Here is a 25,268-nt window from a genome sequence, read left to right as displayed (position 1 = left end):
AAAATATTAAAAAAAAAAAAAAAAAGAATCAACTGGAAGTCTTGTTAAAATGTAGATTCTGATTCAGTACATCTGGAGTGGAAATGCAGATTCTCAGGAGGGGCTTGAACTGGAAAAAACCTGTTCGAAGCCCAGCTTGATAGCAGTGGGTTTGCTTTTTTTGGTTTATAGCATTCCTATATGCTTTTTAAAAGTGATCTTTAAAAAGATTGCCTACAACAACACCTAAAATTTTGTTTTATGCTGTAGGAATTATTTTAAATCTTTGTTAAATGTATTTCCCTCCTTTTTTAAATGAGTCCATTAGATAACTTCAATAAGCATCTCAAATTAGCTTTGATTAATGTCTTTTCCCCAATCAGCATTTTCTGCTCAAAATAAAGTGATTGAGAGTCTTTTGTAATTGAGAGACTTTGTAAGAGTATATAAATGTATAAAGCAACTCCCTCATTTCTGAAAAATAACAATTTAGGGGTAGAAACCTCAGGTTATGTTTAGAATATCAGTGTATGATTATTTATGGGTGGCCTGTTTCCCTTTCCAGCTTAGTATAAATTGGATCATCAAGTTGTGGTTATTGAATATTGGCTTAATACCTCTTGGCAGTGAAATAATTTTTATGGGCATTTTCCCCCTAGATAGTCACTTGGCCAACTCCTTCACCTCCTTCAAGCCTTTGCTCAAGCTTACCGTCTCAGAGGTCTACCCTGCTCAGCCATTTATAAAAGAGAAACTCACCCCTGCCACTCCCCACCCTAGTATTTCTAATTCCCTTTACTCTTCTCTACTTTCCTTTTATCTATAGCTCGTTCACCTTCTAAGATATTTTACTATTTTTACGTGATTTTTATGTTTATTGCTTATCATCTTTTTTTCCATGGTGGGAACAGTATAGGTCATCTAGTAGGTTCTCAGTGAGTGTTGATGGAATGAAAAAGCAAGAGCCCATGATTTTCAAGCTTGAAAGGTACCAGAAAAGTAAAGAAACAGAGGCTTTCATTGGTGATGCAATGAAGTAAAGTGTACAGAGGGTTAAGACGCTTGTACATTTTCTTTTTCATGTCATTAGTGGTAGCTTTGCTCAGTGTTTGTGTTGGTTGAAACTTGTTGAAAGTGACTTATGAAGGTTAGATGTCACCCATTTCTACTTCATACTTCCCACAGACACAAATATGCAATGCGCTGTTATCACCAGGGAGGTTGCCAATGTGTGAGATATATATATATATGTGTATAATTCATGTATAATTTTTAAAACTTTCTATGAGATGGAACATGTTTTGGGTGCTAATTATGCGCTGTCAGTGAACACGCGTGGCACCCACTGCTGGGTTTACTGCCCAGGTTGAACTTTCCCATCTGTGCTGCTCAGAGGTGCTGCACCTCCCTTCTTGGTGATGCCTCCTGTCTGCCGGGTTTGTCTGGGTTCTAGCACAGATAATGAGTGGGGGAATTTGGACTTACCTCCCGGCATGTGGAAGGTGGGATGTCTCGTGTGAGAAAAGGAGTTTATCCTGGCAGGCTGTTAGGCTGCCTGCTGTATCTTCCCCTGAAACTGGAAGGTTTCACTTTTATTGCTTAAGATTATACAGGATCTTTTTCTGAGAGTTTGGAAAGCCATTGTGACAGGATTACAACCTGTGTAAGGTTTCCCTTGTGTCTGCCTTGGGGAGATTTCCCGCTGCGAGAGCCAGATCCCACTAGGATGGAGTCAGCAGTGTTGAAGATGGCTGGTGTGGGGTGGGGAGAGGCACTTGGACACAAGATGGGTAGTTAGGCACTGATTTGTCTCCTCAAGGAGAAATCTGGAACTTTAAAAGCCCAATTCCAGTATTTCTCCTGGTTCCAGTAAAAGAAACCTGCCTCCTAATAACTGAGACAGTCACCTAGGCTTTTTCAGATTCTTAGTTCTCTCCTCCGTGCAATGAGGCCTTTGTGCTAGAATGATAATCCCTAAGATTGACTGTAGCTCCAATATTCTGTGATTCTATGGTGAATCCCGTTTTTAAACTGTTTCCCCTTCATTTCTGAAGAGGCTTATTTGATTAAATCAGGTTTATGATGGCGGTATGCTGAGTTTTAGCACCATATGCCCTGATTGGTACAAGTGATAAGCACTTGACTGCTCATCCAAAGGTTGACAGTTCAAACCTACCCAGAGGTGCCTTGAAAGAAAGCCCTGGTGATCTGCTTCCTAAGGAGCAATTCTACTCTGACACACATGTGGCTGCCATGAGTCAGAATCGACCGCTACTGATTTGGGTTTTTTGGCCCTTATTTTGTGAGTTTTGCTGGGCATATCTCAGTATTTCCTTTATTCTTTATCCAGTAAATCTGTGTCTGCTGATTAATTAATAATTGTTTTTGTCCTCCTCCTTAACTGATAACTGCAATTGGAGTGCAGTATAAATAATACTGTTTTTATAAAGGTTTTTTTTAGTTAAAACTAAACGTTGCCTTGTGATACTCCAATGGACCAAAAAATCTGTTGTGAGGAAATACTAAACTTTAAATGATTCATTTATTGGATCACTTTTGACTCCTTGAGTGTCTGAACGAACAAGAAGTCAGATAGATTGCCATTGTGGGGATGGTGCTGCAATCTGTTGAAATAACCCAAAATGTACGTGTTTCGACAAAAGGTCTAAATATTCTAATAACTAATTATTAGAAAGCTAGCCTAAGTAATGAGATAAAATAAAATTAAACCAAGGTTTCCTGTCTAATTAATTACTTCCCAATCTATGTCTTCAACATATATGGTAGCATTCCTAGCTGCGGTGGGAAGTGAGAAGAGTTGGGATGTAATTGGTTTGGGTAGTAGGGATGTTATGGTGGGGGTGATAAGGATGTTGTTAGTGAGGGTAGCAGGGATGTTATTGATGATAGCAATTATTAAGGAGCCCTAGAGGTGCAAGTGGTTTGCATTTGGCTGCTAACCTGAAGGTTGGCAGTTCAAACCCACCCAGCTGCTCTGTGGAAGAAAGGCCTGGTGAACTGCTTCCATAAAGATTACAGCCAAGAAGACCCTGTGGAGCAGTTCTACTCTGTAACACCTGAGGTCACCATGAGTAGGGGGCCTACTCGATGGCAGTTAGCAACAACAGTAGGAATGTTATTAGGTAGAAGGCAGTCAAAGAAACTTTTCAAATGGTGGAGAGGGAGAAAGACCAGGATACAGGGAATAGAAGTCAGAAGAAAAATACCTGAAGAGATAAAAAACTTTAAAAGAAAATATTTAAATACATTCCTGGTGGAAATAATGTTAGTTTTAGTTGGAACCATTTATAGTTCAGTTGGTGTGGAAACTTTATTTTCAGTGAGTTCCCATTTTGAATGAGAGATGCAATTGCTACCCTGACTGACTGCTCAGACACTCTCCAGAGGGGAATGGAAGCTTGTCTTTATGAAGCCTTAAGAATAATGCAGATGGATTTCTTCCTAAGCCTCAAGCACAGGGGTCTCTGTGATCCTCCCAAGTCTGATGGTGTCTGGGAATGTGGGCATCATTCTGTGTCGCTCTTGAATAGTAAAACATCATCATTTATTCATGCTCTGCACATTTGTAACTTGTGATAAACAAGAACTGAGCATAAGTTTGCCTACAGGTTTGCTAAGAAGATTAATAATGTCAGTTACGCTGCAGGGACAGTGTTTACCTCAGGGGTACCTGCTTGTTCCAGCAGCTTGGATGCGCTGTCACAAACTGAGAGGCTAATTACAAATTGCTCTTCCCTCTTCATCAAAGCAGGCCCCTAAAGGCCCCCTCCTTGGAAGCATTTGTGTTATCCTTGTTTACATGGCTGGCATGTTTGAGAGTGCTGCTAACTGCATTTTTTATAAAGGATTGTGGATTTTACACTTTAAGGAACCACTTCAGTCTGGAATCTCCCCATGGGTGCAAATTAGTGAGGGTTACTGTATTTTAAGAGGATATCTACTGCAATGTAACAAACCACCCAGAAACATTTATTCAGTAATTTATTTTGCTCACTAATCTGTGACTTGGACAGGATTTGGCAGAGGCAGCTATGGTATCAGCTGGGATAGCTTGATGGTGATTGGGGGATCTACTTCGAGGATGGCTCAGGCATGTGACTGGCAAGTTGGAATTGGCTATGAGCCTTTCCAGGAGTCCGTGGGTGGCGCAGATGGTTAAGTACTTGACTGCTAACTGAAAGGTTGGTAGTTTTAACCTACCCAGAGGTACCGGGGAAGAAAGACCTGGTGATCTGCTTCCAGAAAGATCACAGCCTCAAAAACTATATGGAGCGCAGTTCTACTCTGCACACATGGGGTGGACTTGGGAGCATCTGTTTTTTGTTGTTTTTTTTTTTAATGGGCTTTCCCCAAAACTGCTTGCGCTTCCTTACAACATGGAGTCTGGGTTCTAAGCACAAGTGTCCCAAAAGGCCACGATAGAAGTTCATGAGATTTTTATAATTAGGCCTCAAAAGTCACATAGTGATCTTTTTGTCTTCTCGTTGCTCGAGACCATCACAAAAGGCCCACCTAGGCTCAGGTAGAGGGGACATAGCCTCCACCTCTTGATGGGGGAGTTGCAGGGTTTTAGAAGGGCATATGGGATGAGAGATATTGTTGTGGTCATCTATGGAAAAAATAACCTGCCATGTACATGAATTCAGACATGCTATGTTCATTTTGACACAGTGGCTACAACAGTGGGCTCAAATGTAGCAAGAATTGTGAGAATGGCGCAGACTGGGCAGAGTTTTGTTCTTTTGTACATAGGGTCACTATGAGTCAGAACCAACTTGATGGCACCCAACAAACAACATGTTCATTTTTGGTTCGTTCTTCTAGGAGAGAACATTGAGAGCATACAGGGCTAATATTGAATGCATAATAATAAAAAGGAAGGCAAGAAACTGAAGTTAGAAATTGAGTACGGAATATAAGGGTCATTGGCCACTGAAAATAATCTTTAAATGTATAATTCCCAACAGTTGTAAATGCTCACCAAAGCCCTCCTCCCCTCTCTCCCCGCCCCCCCCCAAAAAAAAAAAAAAAAACCCTGTTTATTACTCAAAGTGATCACATATCTGCATGAGATCTGAAATGCTTTCAAATAATTTCCATCCTCCAGAAAAGCCATCCTAAGGTTCTCGAGGGTATTTACAAAAGACCAATAAAACATTCATTTCTTTAGCACATTGTAATGAAAACAGTCCTCAAGTACTTAGTTTAACTGCTTTGTTTACCATGGGAGTTTCAAATGCCAATAGGACTGGGTTGTATTTTTGTTGGTCAGGAGACATGGGAATAAAAAAGGGTTTTTTAACCAATGGTTACAGCTAGAATAGCAGCGGCTCAGCTGCACCATCTTAACATTTTGTTAAAGTGCCTTTCATTATTGTTTTGGAAGGCTATGTAAATCAGGGAACTGTGGGGAAAAAAGTCAGGAACACTGGATGTTAAACCAGCATGGTGTGAAGGGAAACATCTGCTCCTGGTTAAAGTTCTTTAAACTTATGTTCTTTTGCCTCAATCATTTAGCTGTGGTGCTGAGGTTTGAGTTCTGTGAAGACTCTCAAGCTGGTTTTCCAGAACATTCCCAGGAGCCTTAATATGCCCTTGAGGTATTACCAAAGTATAAAACTGGGACTTGTCAACCTCAGTAGCTGCAAGATTTTAGCTGCTGTTTTGAGACAATGAATTGCCTCATCTTCTGTCTTTATGAAAGAAGGCCCAGTGGAATGCCTTGTTATGAGGTATTTTTTACCTTGATAAGAAATACTGATATTAAATTGTTTATTGCCCCCTTTTTTTCTTTTGCCTGAGGGGCAGATTGACCCAGTTTGTTAAGAGATGGACTAGAAACCTAAGGGCTGCAAATAATTTTAACAGTGCTGCCTTCTTGAATTGTACCCGTGGACCTGCAAACCCCTTAATTTCTCTATGCCTCAGTTTTCTTTGCTGTCATGATGATGTGAGTAGCAAACTATGGGCAGGTTTTCAAAATCTCAAATGAGTATATTTGCAAAATATCATTGGCCCCAGATGGACGTTTCCTGAAACTGTAGACTCACAGAAGTTTCCATTTGGAGGTAACCTCAGATGCCACATATTTAATCACTTACCTATTCATCCCTTTAGTAAATATTGATGCAGTACTTACTGTGCACCATAGACTGTTCTAGATACTGGGGAAAAGGCAGGAAACAATAAATACTGTCCCTGTCCTCACAAAGCTCTCATTCAGCTGGGAACAAGAGACAGTAAATTAATAAGAACATAGGCGGAAATATGTGATATGATGAAAATTAGATAAAGGGATATGCTGGAGCATGACCAGGTGACGATTTTAGACTGGGATTTCAGGGAAGACCATAAATGGGAGGAGGGGCCATAGCTACTGAGACCCCAGTGACAAGGAGAAATCAGTCATGTGGACATGAAGGGGAACAGCATCCCAAACAGAGGAATCTGCGAGTGTCCAGGCCCAGCAGTGGGAACCAGCTATTAGTGCTCAACACACACAGGCTAGTGAGGCTGGAGGGGAGGGAACGAGGTATGGGGTGGGGCCTGAGAGGTAGCCAAGCAAGGTACTGTTCATAGGTGGAGGGGTGGGTTTTCAGGCCAGGTTTTATTCTAAAAGTGATGGGGTACCATGGGACATGAACTGATTCCTGTCTTTAAGAGGCCAGTCTTGCTGGGAGGGGAATGAACTGTCAGTAGTCTTGTGTGGAGGAGGACAACCAGCAGGCGTGGCGACCAGGCCAGAGAAGAGCGTTTCCAGGAGAAGGAGAGGCTCCACTGCATGACAGCCAAAGAGAGGATGGTGGTGGGGACTGAAATGGCCTGGTGGATATGGGGATGAGAGTGGGGATGTGTCGATGGAGAGGTGGGTGCACACACCAGATAGTGGAGGGATGAGCAGTGAGTGGAGGGGAAGTTCAGGAGGCAGTGGTGTAGGATGAAGGGAAGGCTTATTTGTTGCTGTTGTTGTTTTAAGATAGATTGAACTTACTTTTTTTCTTGGTGGAAGGGGAGAGATTGAGACACAAAAGAAAGAGGGGCTTATTGGTGGAGTTGGGTCCTCCAGAAGGCCAAAGAACATGAGATCCATTGCCCAGGTTTAGCTTTGGCCAGGCCCCACTGATGTAGGGGAAGAAGAGAGCAGGGGTGTGTTTAGAGATGGCCAGAAGAGGACATGGGTGGGGGTTTCTCAGCTGCTGGCTTTGATTTTATCTTGAGGTCATCTGTAGATAGTGATGGCGAGTGTGCAGGGGAGGACGCTCTGGAGAGGGGAGAAAGTCTCCGAGGAGAAGGACAAGATCACTGGCTAGGGATGGATAAAGGGGTAATAGGTCAGCAGTGTGGCCACAGCAGAGGACATGGGTGGGGGTTTCTCAGCTGCTGGCTTTGATTCTATCGTGAGGTCATCTGTGGGAAGTGATGGGGAGTGTGCAGGGGAGGACGCTCTGGAGAGGGGAGAAAGTCTCCGAGGAGAAGGACAAGATCACTGGCTAGGGATGGATAAAGGGGTAATAGGTCAGCAGTGTGGCCACAGCAGAGGACATGGGTGGGGGTTTCTCAGCTGCTGGCTTTGATTCTATCTTGAGGTCATCTGTGGGAAGTGATGGGGAGTGTGCAGGGGAGGACGCTCTGGAGAGGGGAGAGAGTCTCCGAGGAGAAGGACAAGATGACTGGCTAGAGATGGATAAAGGGGTCGCAGGTCAGCAGGGTGGCCACAGCCCAGATGGAAGACGTTGAGCCTTCCTATTGTGACCTTGGGTGGACTGAATGGCCCGGTGGAGAAAGTCAACGATGGACTAGCAGGAGAGTGACGGAAGAAGTGGATCATATGCTGCACAGGGAAGGATGAGAGAAAGCAGTCATCCGTGTATCTTTTAAAGCAGCTTTCTGGGTCTTCATGCTTGCCATGTTTAACTAGGTGACCATATGTCTCAGTTTGCTTGGATAGTCTCAGCTCATGCCTGTTGTCCCAGCATAATTAGTAAGTTTCACTTTTTGCTTTCAAAAGTGTTCTTATTTGGATGATAGATTATCTGGGCAGCAACTGTTTAACAGATCGTAGCCCTCAGTGTGTCACCTTTTAGTCAACAGACTGCTCTTTCTCCATTTGGGTCCTCTCTCTCATCTACTTCTCACATCCTTTCCCATGACCAGTACAGGCTCTTAGGACCTCTCCCACGAGCTCTGCGTGGTGCCCCAGCACCACCCCCAGCCACTCCCCTTGCCTCTTGTCTGTTCGCCTCAATTATCCAACCCCCATCCAGCTGTGGGCCGTTAATTTTCCTTAGGATAGATCTGATTATGTCACTAGTTTTCGGCTAGGTTCTCTAGAGAAGCAAAACCAGTAAAATGTATTTAAAAAAAAAAAACTTATTGCCATCCAGTCGATTTTGATTCATAGCGACCCTGTAGGACAGAGTAGAATGCCCCATAGGGTTTCAAGGAGCGGCTGGTGGATTCAAACTGCCGACCTTTTGGTTTGCAGCCATAGCTCTTAACTACTGCGCCACTAGGGCTCTGTGAAGTGTGTGTGTGGGGTGTGTGTGTGTGAGTGTGTGTGTGGGTATGTGCGGGTGTGTGGGTGTGTGTGGTTGTAGAGGCTGGCAAGTCCCAAGTCTGTGGGTCAGGCATCAGGCTGGAGGCTTCTCCTGACTCACGAAGCTGCAGGGGCTGACAAACCCAAGATTAGCCAGTTAGATGGCAGGCTTCTAGCTCACAGACTGCAGAGACTGACGAATCCAAGATTGGCAGGTAAGACGGCAGGGTGCTGGCTTGTTCTAAGACCTGGAGGTCAGATGATGACAAGCCGGATGCAGGATCCAGAGTGAGCAAAAGCCAGCAAACTTTGCCAGAAAGTCCATATATACGGGATGTAGGCCACCCCCAAGGAAATTCCCTTTCAACTGATTGGCTGCTCATAGCAGATCTCATCATGGAGATGATTACATTATATAAGATCTCATCTTAGAGATGATTACATTATATAAGATCTCATCATGGAGGAGATTACATCATTATGTAACTGCCAGACTACATCATAACTGCCAAATCACTGAGAATCATGGTCCAGCCAAGTTGTAACAACCTTAACTGCTGCTTAAGTGCTGCTCAGAAGACTTGATGTCATCTCATTGCCGGCAGAATAAGAAGTCCAGGTTCTAAAGTTTCAAGACTTAGCCCTGGTATTTCACAATATAGCTTCAAATATAGGATATACTATAGCAAATACAGTGCTGAGCTGTGTAACAGGAATATGGGCTCTGGAGCCAGGCTGCCTAGCTTTGGATCATTCCTGTCATTTACTAGCTGTGTGATCTTGGGAAAGTTGCCCAATCTCTCTGTGCCTTAGTTTCCTAATCTGTCACCAGGGATAAAAAGAACACCTAGTGTTATTATAAGGATTAAATAAGTAATCCATGTAAAGTCCTTAGTGCTTGGCACATAGTAAGCACTCAGTAAATGTTAGCTATTATGATTATGGATTTTTGGAGCAAGCACACTCAGTGTTTGCTCTTCCCTGCATAACTACTGATACTTTCTTATCTCTTTGCCTTTGCTCACCTTCTTCCTTCTGGGAATCCTTCTCCAAAACCATTTCTGTATGCATGGATACCACCTGTGGGTAAGGTTATTTTGCCCACTGTGGATGTAGCCAGCAACAAAACTAACAGACTGTGAAGTCTGGTGCACGTTCTTTGCCTTTCCCGTGGGATGGTGATGAAATTCTTTTTTAAGTGCTCTGCTGACATAGTCTTTTGAGATTTGACTTATCCATTTCCTTCGTGGTTGTACACTGGCGCTTACTGGAAGCCTGGTGAGAGGTGACTAATTCTTCTGCCAGTTCTTTTCTCTCAGTGCTCCTGCCTAGATGACAGTAGCCCTCTTGGGCTGAGGTCTTTGCTTTTGTTCCAGGATCCTGGATTGAGCATAGGCAACTATGTGCATGCTAAATTCTGTTGATGGGCACACATGGAGGGAGATTAGAGACTTGCTGGGCCAATGAAAATCTGCCTGAGATGACTCGCATCTACTCTAGCCTGTTGACTTTTGCATTATGCTCTTCTGATGTGAGTGTACATCTATTATAGAAAATCTCTCTGTGTAGTGGATTGGTTGAGATATTCCAGAAAGTGTTCTTAACAAATAATCTTGAGCAGACTTGAAGGAGATACATTAAATAGAAGAATGTTGTATCAATGCAGACAAAATAACCTAGAGCACTGAGGCAGAAACCACTTTGACCAAAATATATCAACATTGTTGTGATAGTTATAGACTTATTTGCTTAGTTTTGCTTGGCTTAAATAGCCGTTGTCTTATATAACACTTGCCTTATATTCTGTTCTTCGTTTTAGTACATGTGCGTACTGACAAAATTTCAGATTTTATTTCACAGCAGATGATGTATATACATGGTAAACCTTTAAACATTTATTTTGTCTGCCCCGAAATCTTTCCGCTTCTGAGAGCTGCTTCACTCCCACAGTCCAGTCATATGATTGCCATGGGAGTCACCATGTCTCCTGGCCAGAGCTGATTGGCCCAGGAGTGGACACCTGACTTAAGGGAGGCCAATCAGAGCCCTTCTCTGAGATATTTTGCTGTGGATTACGAGGAAGTTTAGATGTTCTCTCTCCAGCGGTTATGCTGTAAGCACAAAAACTCAGAAGTTGGCAATGGCCAGCTTTTTATGCCTCATAGAGAAAATTGGTCCTAAATAAAAAGAAGAATGATATGAACATATAAAGAGAAGTAGGGACAAAACTTGGGGAAGGCTTCCTGGAAATGCTAGAGAGGCTAGTTCCAGGTCTTCCCAAGGGCCAGCTCTGACCCTACCCTGCTGGCTGTTTGGCTGCTCTTTGAGACACCATTGGGTTGTCCCTCACAGATAGGCCTTTTCCTGTTCATCTTTCTTTCTGCGTCTTTGATTTGGACTTTCTGCATCTGTGTTGGAGGTCTTCTGGTGAGTTGGTTTCCTGGGGATCTATTTGGAGATCTTTGGAGGATGGAGGTTTAACAGCACCTCCTCTTAGTTCAACTGATTTCTAACTCCCATGCACTACATTTTCAATAACTTTTGAAATTCTAGGCACAATCTAAGTGAAAGAACTGAGTCAGTCAGTACAGATAATTCAGACAAGTAGGACTCCTTTTGTCAAAAATGCCTTCCCTGAAGAGAGCCACGAAAGGATGGATCCATTCTTACTTTCACCGAAACTCTGGCCCCACTTCTTCCTTTTTTTTTTTTTTAAAGGCGTTTACAGTTTGCTGAGTTTTTTCAGCATTTTTTGAGATTCCCACCAAATCACTCCTAATAGCAGATGAGTTACTCTCTCTATTCTTTTGTGGGGAAGAAGTTGTGGGGTTCTTCCTCCCCACTACCCCAGCTTTGCCAGGGATTTGAGGGTAAGAGGTGGTTCCTCAAACTGAGTACAGATAGTTTGAGAAGGATGGAAGATGTTAGCTCTTCAAAGTCTCTCAGTTATCCCTTGAGTTAAACCAACACACATTAAACTCAAGAAGGCCTGATTGGTTCACTACTGTTTCCCCAGTACCTAGTGTACAGCACATAGTAAGCACTCAGTAAGTAGTTATGGAACGAATAAATGAATATTATCATCCCCATACTATAGATGAGGAAACTGAGGCTCAGATAAATCAAATGATTTGACCAGTAATATAGCTAGCAAGTGGTAGAGCTGAATCCAAAGCTTTAGATTTTCAGACTCATTGTCTAAGGCTCATTCTAAGACTCTCCTGGTCATTAAAAGAGAAAACAACAACCCCAGAAAATCTACATGGTGAATGTGGAACCATAAATGCTAATCTTTCCTCATGGCCTTATAAAAGAACTAAGTGCCCAGCAGTGCCTGGAAAAGCTTTCAATTCCTGAAGCTAAATGTTACCACATCCGGACTAAAACGTAGCTTCAGATGTGAACTAAAACTTGTGTTATTTTTGAATCTCCCTTTTCAGAAAGCTGTACAAGAGTTTAGGTGACAAAAGATGGGAAGAGTTGTGTGTGTATGATAAAATATTCACCGTAAAGACTCACGTGTAACCGTGCAACCCAGAACAGCATTTTCGTGCCCGCTCTTGACATACAGTACATGCTTCTGTCTGTGGGCTCCCTGGGTATGCTCGTGGATCCGCCAGGACTTTAAAATGCCAGCTGTCACACAAATGGTGGCCCATGAGTTATGAGGGAGGGTCAGGGTGGCCAGTGGTCTGGCCTGGGGTATATTTGGGATGTGTATGTGTGTGAGTCTTGGTCTTTACTCCATATTACCTGCCTCTGAAATCACTGTTGAAATCTACTTGGATTATTTAGTATTTTATATGATTTTATTATTAGTATTTTATGTGATTTATTATGGAGTCCCTGAGTGGTACAAATGGTTAAATGCTCAGCTACTAACTGAAAAGTTGGTGGTTCGAACCCACCAAGAGGCTCCTTGGAAGACAGGCGTGGAAATCTGCATCCCAAAGGTCACAGCCTTGCAAACCCTGTGGAACTTTTCTACTCTGCATACGTGGGGTCGCCAAGAGTCAATATCAGCTCAGCAGCAACCGGTTTGGCGTGTAGCAGCACCGTCCAATAGAACCTTCTGTAATGATGGAAATGTTCTATATCTGTGCTGTCCAGTATGGCAGCCACTAGTCACATGTGACTACTGAGCACTTGAAATGTGGCTTGCATGCCTGGGAAACTGAATTTTTTTATTTTATTTAATTAGAATTAATTTACATTGGAATAGCCACATGTGGCTAGTGGTTAGCATATGAATTACAGTGGCAAGGGTGAAGGGTCAGAGATAGTTCTAAGACCATTTTTCCTGACTCTCATGTAGGAGGAAAGCAGGTAGGAGAATGAAGAGAGTAGGATGGCACAGGACAGGATGACAGAGGTCTCTAAACCTGGTTAGGTATGAAACGAAGAGATGGTCAAGGGCTCCCAAAAAGCAACGAGAGAGTGTGTGCCCCAAACAGAAATCAAGACCCCTAGGACTTAATTTGGCATTGATTCACGGTCCTGGGGGAGAGGCTGGAGTGAGGCAAAAAGCTTGACAAAGGCCAGTGTTGCCCAAGTAAAGGAGATTTCCCCACCATGTTTTAGGAGAGTTACTACATGCTGTTGTTGTTTGTTGCCACTGAGTGGATTCCAACTCATGGCAACACCCTGGTACCACACTGGGAAAGGGAAATTAAATCTTTAACTGGTAGATTTATTCCTATTGTAATAGGAATTCCTGCCGACTTGTCACAGGAGCCTTTTCTGCTTCTTGTTCCATGTTACAGAGCTTCCATTCTTAATAAGTCCAACCCATGTGTCATCTCCCCATAACAGATTTCTCCCTGACTGATAATGTGTATTCTAAAAAACAAATATGAGTACCAACATGTACACAGACAATGTATATATTTCCACCTGTCACTGGAGGTATGGTATTCACTTTGAAAGTAGAGTAGCAGACAGTACTAGATTTGGGGGGACTTTCCTAATGTCTTGTGTTTGTTTGTTTTAATAAAAGTGATTCATGAAATATATAACCAATGATATTCTAATTTCTTACAACAATTGAGACCTTTTATATAACTAAATTAAAAAACAGATATGTTAAATCTTTGTTGCATCATAATCCCTGGTATTAGGTTGGGAAAATATAATTGCCAAATAATTTATTCTTACTCATTACAGAACAGTTGAATGAAGTCTTGGATATCGGTTGAAAATAGCCATACTTAATTTCTGGTGCCTAACCCAGCAATTGTGACTCATTTAACTGTTGGGGCAGCTCTTAAAGCCTCAGGATATGAGAGGAAGGTGGCTGAGGGTGTATTTCATTTTAAACTAGTATCATCGACTGGGCTTCTTGGTACAGGTTGGATCATATAAAAGTGGGAAGAGTGTATTGAGGGAGCATCAGGTTGGACTCAGGATACTCCAGGTCAAATCCAGGCTTTGCGCTGGGCTAGCCGTGTAAAGTTTGACCAGTCATGTAACCTCCTTTGAACCTGATCCTCTTCTGTAAGGTATTATTTTGAGGCCTAAGTGCATGTGAAGGTTCTTTGTAGAAGAAGAGTACAAGTGTTAGCGGTTGTTATTTAACTAATCCCGGTTGTTAGAGAAGTTCTGTGGGCATGCATGTAACAGCCTGTGGGGAACCCCATAACTACGATGTCCTGGGTGTTCATCATTTGTTCTTCCATATTGATTTAATCCATATGCTCCTGAAGACCCTGATGTAGCTGGAAATAATGGTGCGGTTCGGCAACAGATGATGAGGCCTGTAAGTAAAGAGATCTTAGATGCGTGGAGAGTTGGGGAGGCATTCTAGAAACATTGGGAAGTAAATCTGGTAGGATGTGGCAAGCAGATGCATGGGATTAGAGAAAGGAAAGAGCTGAGGAAGATACCTGTGACCCAGTCTGAGAGATGAGGTTGATGGTAGGTCCATCAGCTGTGATTATTGGCTATGTGGGTGTAGACCTCAGAGGAAAGTCAGGGCTAGGGGTCCAGATCTGGGAATAATTAGCGTATTTTATGATGAAAACCATGAAAATAGACGAAATTACCAAGGAAAGTATGAGTGAGAAGAGCTGGTGGCCAAGGATGAACCTTGATGAACACCATCTAGTACCCACCATTATGATGGCACAGGAGAAGTGAGAACAAACAAGGCCCAGTTTAGCTATCTGTATGCAGTCAGATGACTTTACAGAAAAGAGAAGAGAAAGTGCCTAAACCAGGGTAGGAAACCAGAAGAGTCAGGGCCTCTAGTATCTAGCCCCAAATATTGATCTTTATAAAATCTAAATGCTCTTCTTCTGGTGAAAAAGGACTACTCACCCTTTCTGGTAAACAATTTGGCAGCCTATACCAAGCCTTTGAAAAGTTAATATCCTTTGACCCAGTAATTCCACTTCCAGGAATCCACTGAAAGAAGTAAGCAGAGCTGCAGACAAAGATTTATGCACAAAGATGTTCCATCTTCCTAAAACATGAATTTTGCTGGAAGGCTTGGGATGAGGGGAGCATTTAACTTTTGCATTGTTTTAAAGATTGTGATCCCATGCAGTAAGTACTATAGTGCAGGATACAAAATTGGCATTGATGTTTAAGATAAAGGATGTGCTTTCAAAGAAGTCTTGTGCTTTGCTCTCAGACTCCCACTGTCTTGGAATTACTATAGTGGGAAAATCGGGGACATGCTGACCAGCAGGGTGAAGTCAGAGCCTGCGTTAATCCGGTATGCAAGGACGCCTATGACCCGGCCTTTGCCCTTCCCTCTCTAGCCTCATTTCTGGGCATCCCTGTCTTCTCTTGTCATGTTGCAGAACTATTTTGGAAATTTCCTCAGCACACGATGCTGTTGCACACAGTCAATACTTTGCACATGATGATCCTTCTTTCCCTTTACCTGAATTACCCTTCTCCCCTTCCTTCATTTTCCTAATGAACACCTATTCATCCTTCAAAACCTTCTGCAGTTTGGTTCCCAAACAGGTTTTGCCAAGCACAGTATTTTGAAAACAATAGTTGAATTTTAATTCTTTATGGTAGAGCATATACACATCAGTTCTGCCACATCCTCATCTCTTCCTGTTTTATTACATCATTTCATTTGTTACAGCCCTGACTTTCTGCAAGGAACTTTTCTCAGCTTCCCCTTCAGGCAGAAATAATCACTTTCTTCACTGTCATTTCTTTACCTTTACATCCATTACATCACCAACTATAAAAAAGTTTTTAAATATTTACTTACATCAGTTATAAAGTTAATATGCGTGCTCATTAGATAAATTTTGGAAAACAACATGCAAAAAAATCCCTCATAACCGTTGTCTCAGTCGTCTAGTGCTGCTCTAACAGAAATCCCACAAGTGGATGGATTTAGCAAAGAGAAGTTTATTCTCTCACAGTCCAGTAAACTACAAGTCCAAATTCAGGGCATCAGTTCCAGGGGAACACTTTCTCTGTTGGCTCTGGAGGAAGGTCCATGTCATCAATCTTCCTTTGGTCTGGGAGCTTCTCTGCGCAGGAACCTCAGGTCCAAAGGACGCACTCTGCTCCCAGCACTGCTTTCTTGGTGGTATGAGGTTCCCATGTGTCTCTGCTCGCTTCTCTCTTTTATATCTCAAAAGAGATTGCATTAAGACACTAATCTAGTCAACCTCATCAGTATAACCTCATCACAGTGATAGAATTTACAACACATGAGGAGATCACATATAATCTCATCATAGTGGTAGCATTTACGACACATAAGGAAATCACATCAGTTAACACAATCATACAATACTGGGAATCATGACCTAGCTAAGTTGCTACACACATTTTTGGGGGGATACAATTCAATCCGTGACAACCCTTCTCCCCACATACATTGCTGTTTTCATTTTGGTGAATGTTTCCGTGCATAGTTTTATTTTGTGTATATATTACATAGTCATCATAATACTGTAACTATAAAGTTTAGACTCTTAATTTTGTAATAATGTAAACATTATTGATTCATGCTCTTGTAATTATTTTTAAGATCAGTTTATAGTATTTGGCTGAATCTTCTTGAGGGTCAGGACTCCTGCTTTGTACCCCCAGCACCTGCTGGTCTGGACCAGTGTCAAAAAAACAGACCCGTTGCCGTTGAGTCGATTCCAACTGATAGTGACCCTATAGGACAGAGTAGAATTGCCCCACAGGGTTTCCAGCGTGTAGCTGGTGGATTCGAACTGCCGACCTTTTGGTTAGCAGCAGAGCTCTTAATCACTGCACCACCAGGGCTCCTGGACCAGTGTAGGGATTTAATAAATGTTTGTTAAATTCTAGATCTGAAAAATTAATCCATCTCCATCCCTACCTTCAAGGAGCTCATTCTGGAAGAGGACACATACATATTTTGTTTATTTATTATTAATTAATTAATTAATATAAATTTAATTTATATATTTATTCATTAATAATAGATAAACCATTAAGCGCTCAGCTGCTTACCAAAATGTTGGCACTTCAAGCCTACCCAGTGCCTTCACAGGAGAAAGACCTGGCAATCTGCTTCTGTAAAGATTACAGCCTAGAAAACCCTGTCACATGAGGTCACCGTGAGTCAGAATCGACTCGATGGCACCCAACAACAATAACAACTACACGGCAGACATTCTGGTTCTGGGAACATAGCAGTGAACAAAAATCTCAGCCCTCATGAAATTTATGCTAAAACAGTGACTGTCAGGCTCCACGGTGCGCTGAAATCACGTGGAGGGCTTGTTAAAACAGATTGTTGGGCCCCACCCCAGAGTCTGTGATTCAGTAGGTCTGGGGTGGCGTGAGAGTTTGCATTTCTAATACGTTCTCAAGTAACACTGATGCTGCTGGTCCAGGAGCCATACTTTGAAAACCACTGACCTAGAGGATAAGTTTACAATACAATATTGCCAACAGCGTGGTTGTCCAGTTTTGTGTGGGAGAAGGGCACAAGTGTGATTTATGTAAAAGCCTCTGCAACTCTTCAATTTCCGATGAAGAAGGAGAAGGCTAGGACAATGGCCTGTGTCCAGAGCCCTTGCTCCCTGCTCTGGATGCCTCTCATCTCTGCAGAACCACTGAGGCCCCGGACCGATAAGGAGGGAGGTTGGAGTGGCAGTGATGGCCTGCCATGCACTTTCCATACGTAATGTCTAGTCTTCAGAAAAACTGCAATGGGAGTATGATTCCCCCATTTTATGGATGTGAAAACTGAGGCACAGAAAGCTTATGTAACCCCCTCTGGTTCACCAAGCTGGTGAGCAGCACGTCAGGGGCTCCAGGCCAGACCGTTCTGCCTTCAACCCCATATGTTTCCACGACTCCAGTAGAGACCAGCCTGTGGTTGAGCCATCAGTGGGACCAGTTTTTAAAAAGGCTTCAGTAGTCAGAGCTGTTTCCTCTGTAGTGAGACAGAGAGTAGCAGGGGCTAGTGCAAGGCTGGAGCCTCAAGCATCCCTGTTGTGCCTGTTCCTCAGGCATGACAGCCTCTGAGAGACTCAGACTTGCGGTGGATTAGGGAGAAAGCCAGACTGGACTTCAAGGGGCTCGAGAACTGAAACAGACCTGCAGTTTGGGGGGAAATAGCTAATTGCCCTTCCTATGGGAGCAAATCTGGAAATTGACATTATTTCTCAAATGTAGACATTTGTGGACATTTAGTTTTAGTTTTAGTGCATTGAGGATTTGCATAACATGTTTAAAACTAAATGAAGAGGCCAACTTTCCTGAGCCCTTCTGAGGAATCATAGGCTGGCAGCCTTTTTTTCACAACCCTGAAGACTAGAGAAAAGTTGTCTCCTCCACTGCAGCGGGAACTTGAGAAGTTAGTACTAAAAGTCGCCTGTTCTCAGGTTCTGACATTTTAGAATGCTGCCATCTGCTGCAGTTGGCCACCTCTGTCAGATTACCTGGATTATTTCACTTTAGCTCCACATGCAAAGGTCTTCACAGATCTATGCTTTAGCGCAATGCCTTCACCTTCTCTCAAGGGTTGGGACTATAAATGGCATAAGAAAATGCCTCCCAGTTTTCTGTAATACTAAAAGACACATTTTGCTCCATGTCTTTTTAAGAGTCGCACAACAAGTCCTGTGTTCACTGCTAGCAAGATATTCCTCTCTCTTATTGACCTGGCATGTTTCCACTTTTCATTTAAGGGATGTAATAACTATTGCATTTTTCTTTTTGCCTTTGTTGCCAGGAAGCTCAAAGTTATGCTTTGTATGCAGTAGCTTCCCTTAACCCAAGTTTCTTTGGTATAATTATCACCCCACCCTTGTCATTAACTGATTCTTGCTCTTTTGTGTTTTAAAACTTTTGCTACCTATGTCATCTTTTACAAATTTCCAAAATGTCATCTTTTACAAATTTCCAAAATAATTAGGTAGATATCACAGATTAATGAGTGAAAGGTGTGATTTTTGGAATGAAAAGGAAGACTTTTTTTGTTTGTTTGAAGAGTGAATTGAGTTAACCATGGGCATGTTGTAGACAAAGACATGCTGATGGACATGTATGTACTTGGTGCCTTGAGATATTTCCACTTGCTTATGGGATTAAGAGAATGAACCTTGGCTCAAAGCAGACCTGGCATTGAACCTTGGCTATTCACTGCTTGCTTTATGACTTCAGTGTCTCTGGACCTCAGTGTCCTCATCTGAAATGGAAATAATGACACCATGCAGGGTCGTTGAAGGATTCCATGAAACAACTTATGTAAAATACCTAGTAAGGTGCCTGGCACTTAGTAAGTCTGCAGTAGATGGTAATGACTACTATTGCTATTGCTATGTTTGTCACAGACTAGACTTTGTGGAAAAACTGTGCCACAGACTTGCAACTGCTCAAGATCAGCTTCTAAATGTGCAGTGTGGAACTAAAGCAACCTTCTGCTTAAAGTCAAGGTTGTTCATCAAGGAGGGCTGCCAAAACTTGCTTCTCCTTTTGAGAGAGTAGCTCCGTGCTGTTTTGTCTTACTAATTCTCAAATGACAGCTGATGATCACTGATGGTGCCTCATGTTTTTCTGAGGTCATCCACTCAGGGGTTGGTGACTAAGACTTGGAGAGCTCGGAGGTCTCCACCTTCTTGTCAAGTGATCTAAATGTCCTTACCTGGAAAGTCCCCTAAAACCCATCTTCTAGATTTGGCTGGCTGTTGCTTGATTTTTCTTAGGCTGTTTCTTCCAATTTGTCTTTCCAGCTTAGCACTACTAAAATTAATTGCCTGGGGGGTGTTTTTTAGGAAGGGGAAGTGTTAAAGTGCCACCATATTCCATATGGGCATAAGTCCCCCTTCTTGCAGGAGCAGGGTAGTGAGAAGAAGCAGTTACCTGGTTACCTAGACTAGATGGTGTGTACCATGGCTTGGATGGTGAAGAGTCTGCCAGAGTAAACCTGCAGGCTGGGTGTGGTCTTTGGGTCCCGGCAGCATCACTGCGGCCTGTGAGCACCAAGAAACCAGAAGTCCATCAGATTTCTCCTCTTGGAGGGCTTGTGCTCATCAGCTTCTACATAGGTTAATTTCCCTTCCTCTGCCATTCTTGGTGGCATAGTGGTTAAGAGCTACGGCTGCTAACCAAAAGATTGGCAGTTTGAATCCACCAGGCACTCCTTGGAAACCCTAGAGAGCAGGTCTACCCTGTCCTGTAGGGTTGCTATGAGTCGGAATCGACTCAACAGCAATTTTTTTTTTTTTTTTTTTTTGGTTTTTTGGCTGCCATTCTTTGCCAGAACAATTGTATAAAAGAGGAAGGTCTCGGGGTCATAAAATGCCATCTGGTAGTATAAAGATGCAGACTGTCACGTCTTTCTCCCGCAGAGCCCCTGGTAGGTTCGAACCACCAACCTCTCGGTTGGCAGCCAGGCACTTAACCACTGTGCCACCAGGGCCCCTTATATGGTTATACAGTAGCCTGATTGGCAGGAACTAGGTGATTCATCAGAAAAAAGAAAAAAAAAAGAACTACCAAAATGAACTTCCTCTTTCAAACTCTGTTCCAGCTCATCCTTTTTCTAGCCTCTAAAAAACAAAACAACAGCTAGCCCTGGTGGTGCAGTGGTTAAGACCTCGGCTGCTAACCAAGAGGTCAGCAGTTTGAATCCACCAGCTGCTCCTTGGAAACCCTATGGAACAGTTCTGCTCTGTCCTGTAGGGTCGCTATGAGTCGGAATTGACTCGATGGCAGTAGGAAAATAGGGACTAAGGTAATGTTTCAAAGACAAGTGATCCCAACCCCTCATAGCCAAATGCTGTATTTTTTCTTCAGACAGCATAGTTAAAAAGCAAACAAACAAAAAAAAACAAGCCCCATGCTATCTTACAGGGTTGGGGTACAGGCACCACCCTTGATGACAGGGCACCTCTTCTAGCCCCATGTTTTTCATGTTCGAGCTGAAATACCCTGAAAGGCCTCAGGTGAGATGCCTTGGAGAGTGCACATTTTCCACTTCACGGAACACCCCGTTGACGTGTTGCCTTCATTCTTTTTGCCTCACAGATCCAGGAGGCCGCAAGTCGGGGCCTGAAATTCGTTGGTGTTATACCTCAGTACTGTTCCCCTGTGAACTCAGCAGGCAGCAGTCCTCTGGTGCCTGCTGCCAACAGCACCGCGGATCCGAGAGATGCGAGAAACGTGCCAGGCCAGTGTGGGGATCACGCCTCGCTGGATAATGAGAACCCCAGGGCTGTAGATGTGTGCAGCACTCGGGCAGGGACAGACAGAAGCCCAGAGCCTGGCCAAGATCCAAGAGGGCAGGTGCTCGCCACTGAGCAGGCTGGCTTACACTCAGAGGGAGATGGTGGCGAATTTTTATCACAGCAGATGAGTAAGACACTGAATGGACGAGATGGTGACCCATCAGAAGGGCATGAAGAGCCACTCTTGAGAAGTAAGTATGTCAGTGCCAGGACTTTTGACCACTTAAAGGTAGACTAACAGTTTTTCAGGAGGAATTGGTGGGTCAGTGGTTGAATTCTAAGGCGGGAGACCCGGGTTTGATTCTTGGCCAATGCACCTCATGCGCAGCCACCACCCTTCTGAAAGTGGAGGTTTGCATGTTGCTTTGATGCTGAACAGGTTTCAGTAGAGCTTTTAGACTAATGATGGACAAGGAAGAAAGGCCTGGCAGTCTACTTCTGAAAATCAGCCAATGAAAACCCTGTGGATCACAGTGGTCTGATCTGCAACTGATCATGTGGATGGTGCAGGATGGGGCATTTTGTTCTATTGGGAATGGGGTCGTCATGAGTCAGGGGCTGACTTTCAACAGCTAACAACAATAACAACAAAACAGTTTTTCAGTCATTCCCATGGCATTTCCCAAGAAGTGGCGTTAGAGTGTAGAGACAGCAGTCCATCAAATGGGAGAAACTTATTACCCAAGTGTCTGGGCCGCCCCACTGAGTACTTACTGAAGCTGTGACTTGTGGAGAGAGTGGAGCCACATGAAACTGACTTTTAGTTGCTCTAAAACATCGTGTTTTAAGTGGGTTCTAGAATGTGAGTGACTTTGTCCCCGTGCTCTTACATCACCCCTGAATTGCTCTGCTCTGACACAGGTAGTGTTGCTGTGCTGAGCACCAATGCAGAATGTTCATCCCCTTTTGATTAGCTCATTTTGAGTATCTGCCTAAAGCAAGAAATCAGGAAAGCCAGCTGAGGACAAATTGTGCAGGAAACTGGTGATTCAACTAGGATGTAAACAACCAGATTCCAGGGAGTTTATACAGTTGACAGATCAGCACTGTGGAGAGAACGCTCTGCCAGGGAGAGGTGGCTGGTATGTGAACCCTCTTGCTCGGGTTGTAATGGCCACTAGAGCATACATTCTAGATTGGGAATTTCGAATAACAACAGTGATGATAGCCTACATTTGTTAACACTTCCTGTGTACCAGGGCCTGTGCTAGTAAGCATTTCACGTGACTGATCTCTTTCAGTTCTCCCCATAGCCCTATGATGTGAGTGAACCCTTATTATCATTCCCCCTTTTGCTGCTGTTGTTGTTAGGTGCCATCGAGTCGATTCTGACTCATAGTGACCCCATGTACAACAGAACGAAACACTACCCGGTCCTGGGCCATCCTCACAGTCCTTGCTATGTTTGAGCCCATTGTTGCAGCCACTGTGTCAGTCCATCTTGTTGAGGGTCTTCCTCTTTTTCGATGACCCTCTGCTTTTACAGCTGAATAAACTGAGATTTAGAGAGCAAATGTATTGCCCAGGCTAGAGATTGGAAAATCCAGCACATGAAGGCTTGACCACTACCCCAAGAAGGCTTGACGACTACCCCAAGAAGGCTTGACCACTATCCCTAGAAGGCTTGACCACTCCCGAGAAGGCTTGACCACTATCTCGAGAAGACTTGACCACTATCTCAAGAAGTCTTGACCGCTATCCCAAGAAGGCTTGACCACTATCCCAAGAAGCCTTGACCACTATCCCAAGAAGCCTTGACCACTGTCCCAGCTCATCTCTCTACTTTGTTTTTCCTAGATTAACAAGATTTACTGAGGTTTTCAGTTTATGGGTAGTGAAGTTTCTCTTCATTTCCCCCATATTACCCCTTTCCCTTCTTTCTCCAGGAAATCTAGAGTCTGGCCATTTCCTGAGAACCAGGTACTAATATTAGCTGTGTGGCCTCTTCTAGCCTTTGGAAGATGAACAAGTATCAAGACTGACACTAGGCCTTCCTGGTTAGGCCTTTCTGGATCATCTCCCTGGTTAATGTTGTTACTATTTTTACTAATTCTTGAAATAAAACCCGTTGCTGTTGAGTTGATTCCGACTCATAGGAACCCTATAGGACAGAGTAGAACTGCCCCATGGGGTTTTCAAGGAGCAGTTGGTAGATCCAAAGTGCCGGCCTTTTGGTTAGCTGAGTTCTTAACCCTGGCCACCAGGGCTCCAGTTCTTGAAATTAGCCTCCTGTAAATGATGAAGAACAGTTTATACTTCAAGAATAGAAAAGAAGATGAAATAGTTTCATCGTCAGTAGTTCCTGAGAGGAATTCCTGCCTGGCACAAATGGTTAGGTGCTCAACTACTAGCCTAAAGGTTGATGATTTGAACCCACCTGGAGGCACCTTGGAAGATAGGACTGGTGATCTGCTCCTGAAAGGTCACAGCCTTGAAAAGCCTATGGAGCAGTTTTGCTCTGCACACACGGGGTCATCATGAGTCTGAATCTCCTTGATGGAAACTAACATTTCCTGAGAAGAAAACTGATGGATGGTTAATTCTGGGGGCTTATTTGCCAAGTCAGTTTAGAGGGAAGGGTTAGAGCTGCTTCAGTTCTGGAACATATTAGTACTATTGTTTAATGAAGGCCTTGGGTCCTTGCTAAATATGTACTGAAATAGAGCTCTGCAGTGGGTTTTCACACTGTTTGAGGTAAGACTTCTGCTCCGTCTACAGAGTAACTGAGAGCACATTTAGACCCTGTATGTGCCTTCTAATAAATGTCCAAGTCTTATTCCAGAAACCTCCTTCTTCTCACTGCTGTTTGGCTGGATGTATGCAGTCTGTGTCCTGAGAGGGAAGATGGGCCTCCTTGGAGCCCTTCTCTGCAGTCCAGGACCTCGGGTGGGTTAGGGTTCAGGCCAGGCATAGGCCCCTGGGAGGAAGAGGCAGTAGTCGTGAAGAGGCTGGTAGCACAGTTGTTAAGAACCTAGACTCAGGTTTATATTCCAGTTGGCCACCTTCTAGCTAAGCAGTCTTGGGCAAAAACATACTTACCTTTCTGTGCCTTGGTTTCTTACCCTATATAATAGAGGTGGAGCACTAATTTCTTATTGAAAAATTAAATGAGATGTACACTGCTGGACATGTAAGTGTGAGCTGCTTTTATTGGGGTGCAGGCCCAGTAGTTGTGACCACTGGCCTTCTGAGAAACCCTGGCTCTGAGAAAGCAGGCAGTTAATACTAAGGTTTCCCTCAGGAGTTTTCAGATACTCTTTGTGTTCCAGAATCCACCTTTCACCAAAATTCCTCCCAGACTTTCTGCCTTCTGCGGTGGACCCCAGAGAAAATTAGCTGGAGAAACTTGTCTTGGGACCCTCACCAGGTGCCCAGTACCCTCTGCTGCCCAGAGATTCCCCCATTGCTGAATGACTGACTGCACAGAAACCCCTCCACAGTGGGCCTTTCCAGCACCACAAGTGTCTTGTTCTGTGTCCTGTTTCCTCAAGCCCCTCTTTTCTAATAGAGAACTGGATCCTGCTGGGTGAATAGCGAGTTAATATGTGTGTTTCTGGAGGCGGTCAACCCAACACTGGATGGGAGTTTCAGTTCTGGTGGTAGCCAGGAGGGGGGCTGTTATACCTCCCCATGTCATGACGTAGGCAGCTGCTTGTCTGTTGTTACACACGAGGCTGGCCCTTTTCTCTCTGCTCAGGAGGTCACAGGTCTTTGAAATTTAGGCAGCTTACCATTGTTCTTTATTCCTCATTTTGTGAAATAAACAAGCCTTTGCGTTTTTTCATCAGTTAATGAACACCCAGTGGTTACTACTGGGCGTATGGCCTTGTCAGGGATGGACAGATAACAATTAGGATGATAACCATCTGTCTTAGTTATCTAGTGCTGCTGTAACAGAAATATGGCTTTAAAGAATAGAAATTTATTTTCTCACAGCTCAGGAGGCTAGAAGAGCCCTGGTGGTGCAGTGGTTAAGAGTTTGGCTGCTAACTGAAAGGTCGGCAGTTCAAATCCACCAGCCACTCCTTGGAAACCCTATGGGG

General features: G+C 43.6%; 1 protein-coding gene across 1 annotated transcript in view; it reads left to right on the top strand.

Annotated features, from left to right (window-relative positions):
- RFTN1 (raftlin, lipid raft linker 1) overlaps positions 1-25,268 on the top strand; it is a 246,757-nt gene that overhangs the window by 151,287 nt on the left and 70,202 nt on the right. Inside the window, exon 5 of the mRNA XM_012558099.2 lies at positions 21,026-21,416. Coding sequence (XP_012413553.1) covers positions 21,026-21,416 — 391 coding nt within the window. The remainder of the gene's footprint in view (positions 1-21,025; positions 21,417-25,268) is intronic.

This window comes from Trichechus manatus, unplaced genomic scaffold (assembly GCF_000243295.1).
Source record: "Trichechus manatus latirostris isolate Lorelei unplaced genomic scaffold, TriManLat1.0 scaffold00136, whole genome shotgun sequence".
Lineage (NCBI taxonomy): Eukaryota > Metazoa > Chordata > Mammalia > Sirenia > Trichechidae > Trichechus > Trichechus manatus.
This window is presented reverse-complemented; position numbering and strand designations above follow the sequence as displayed.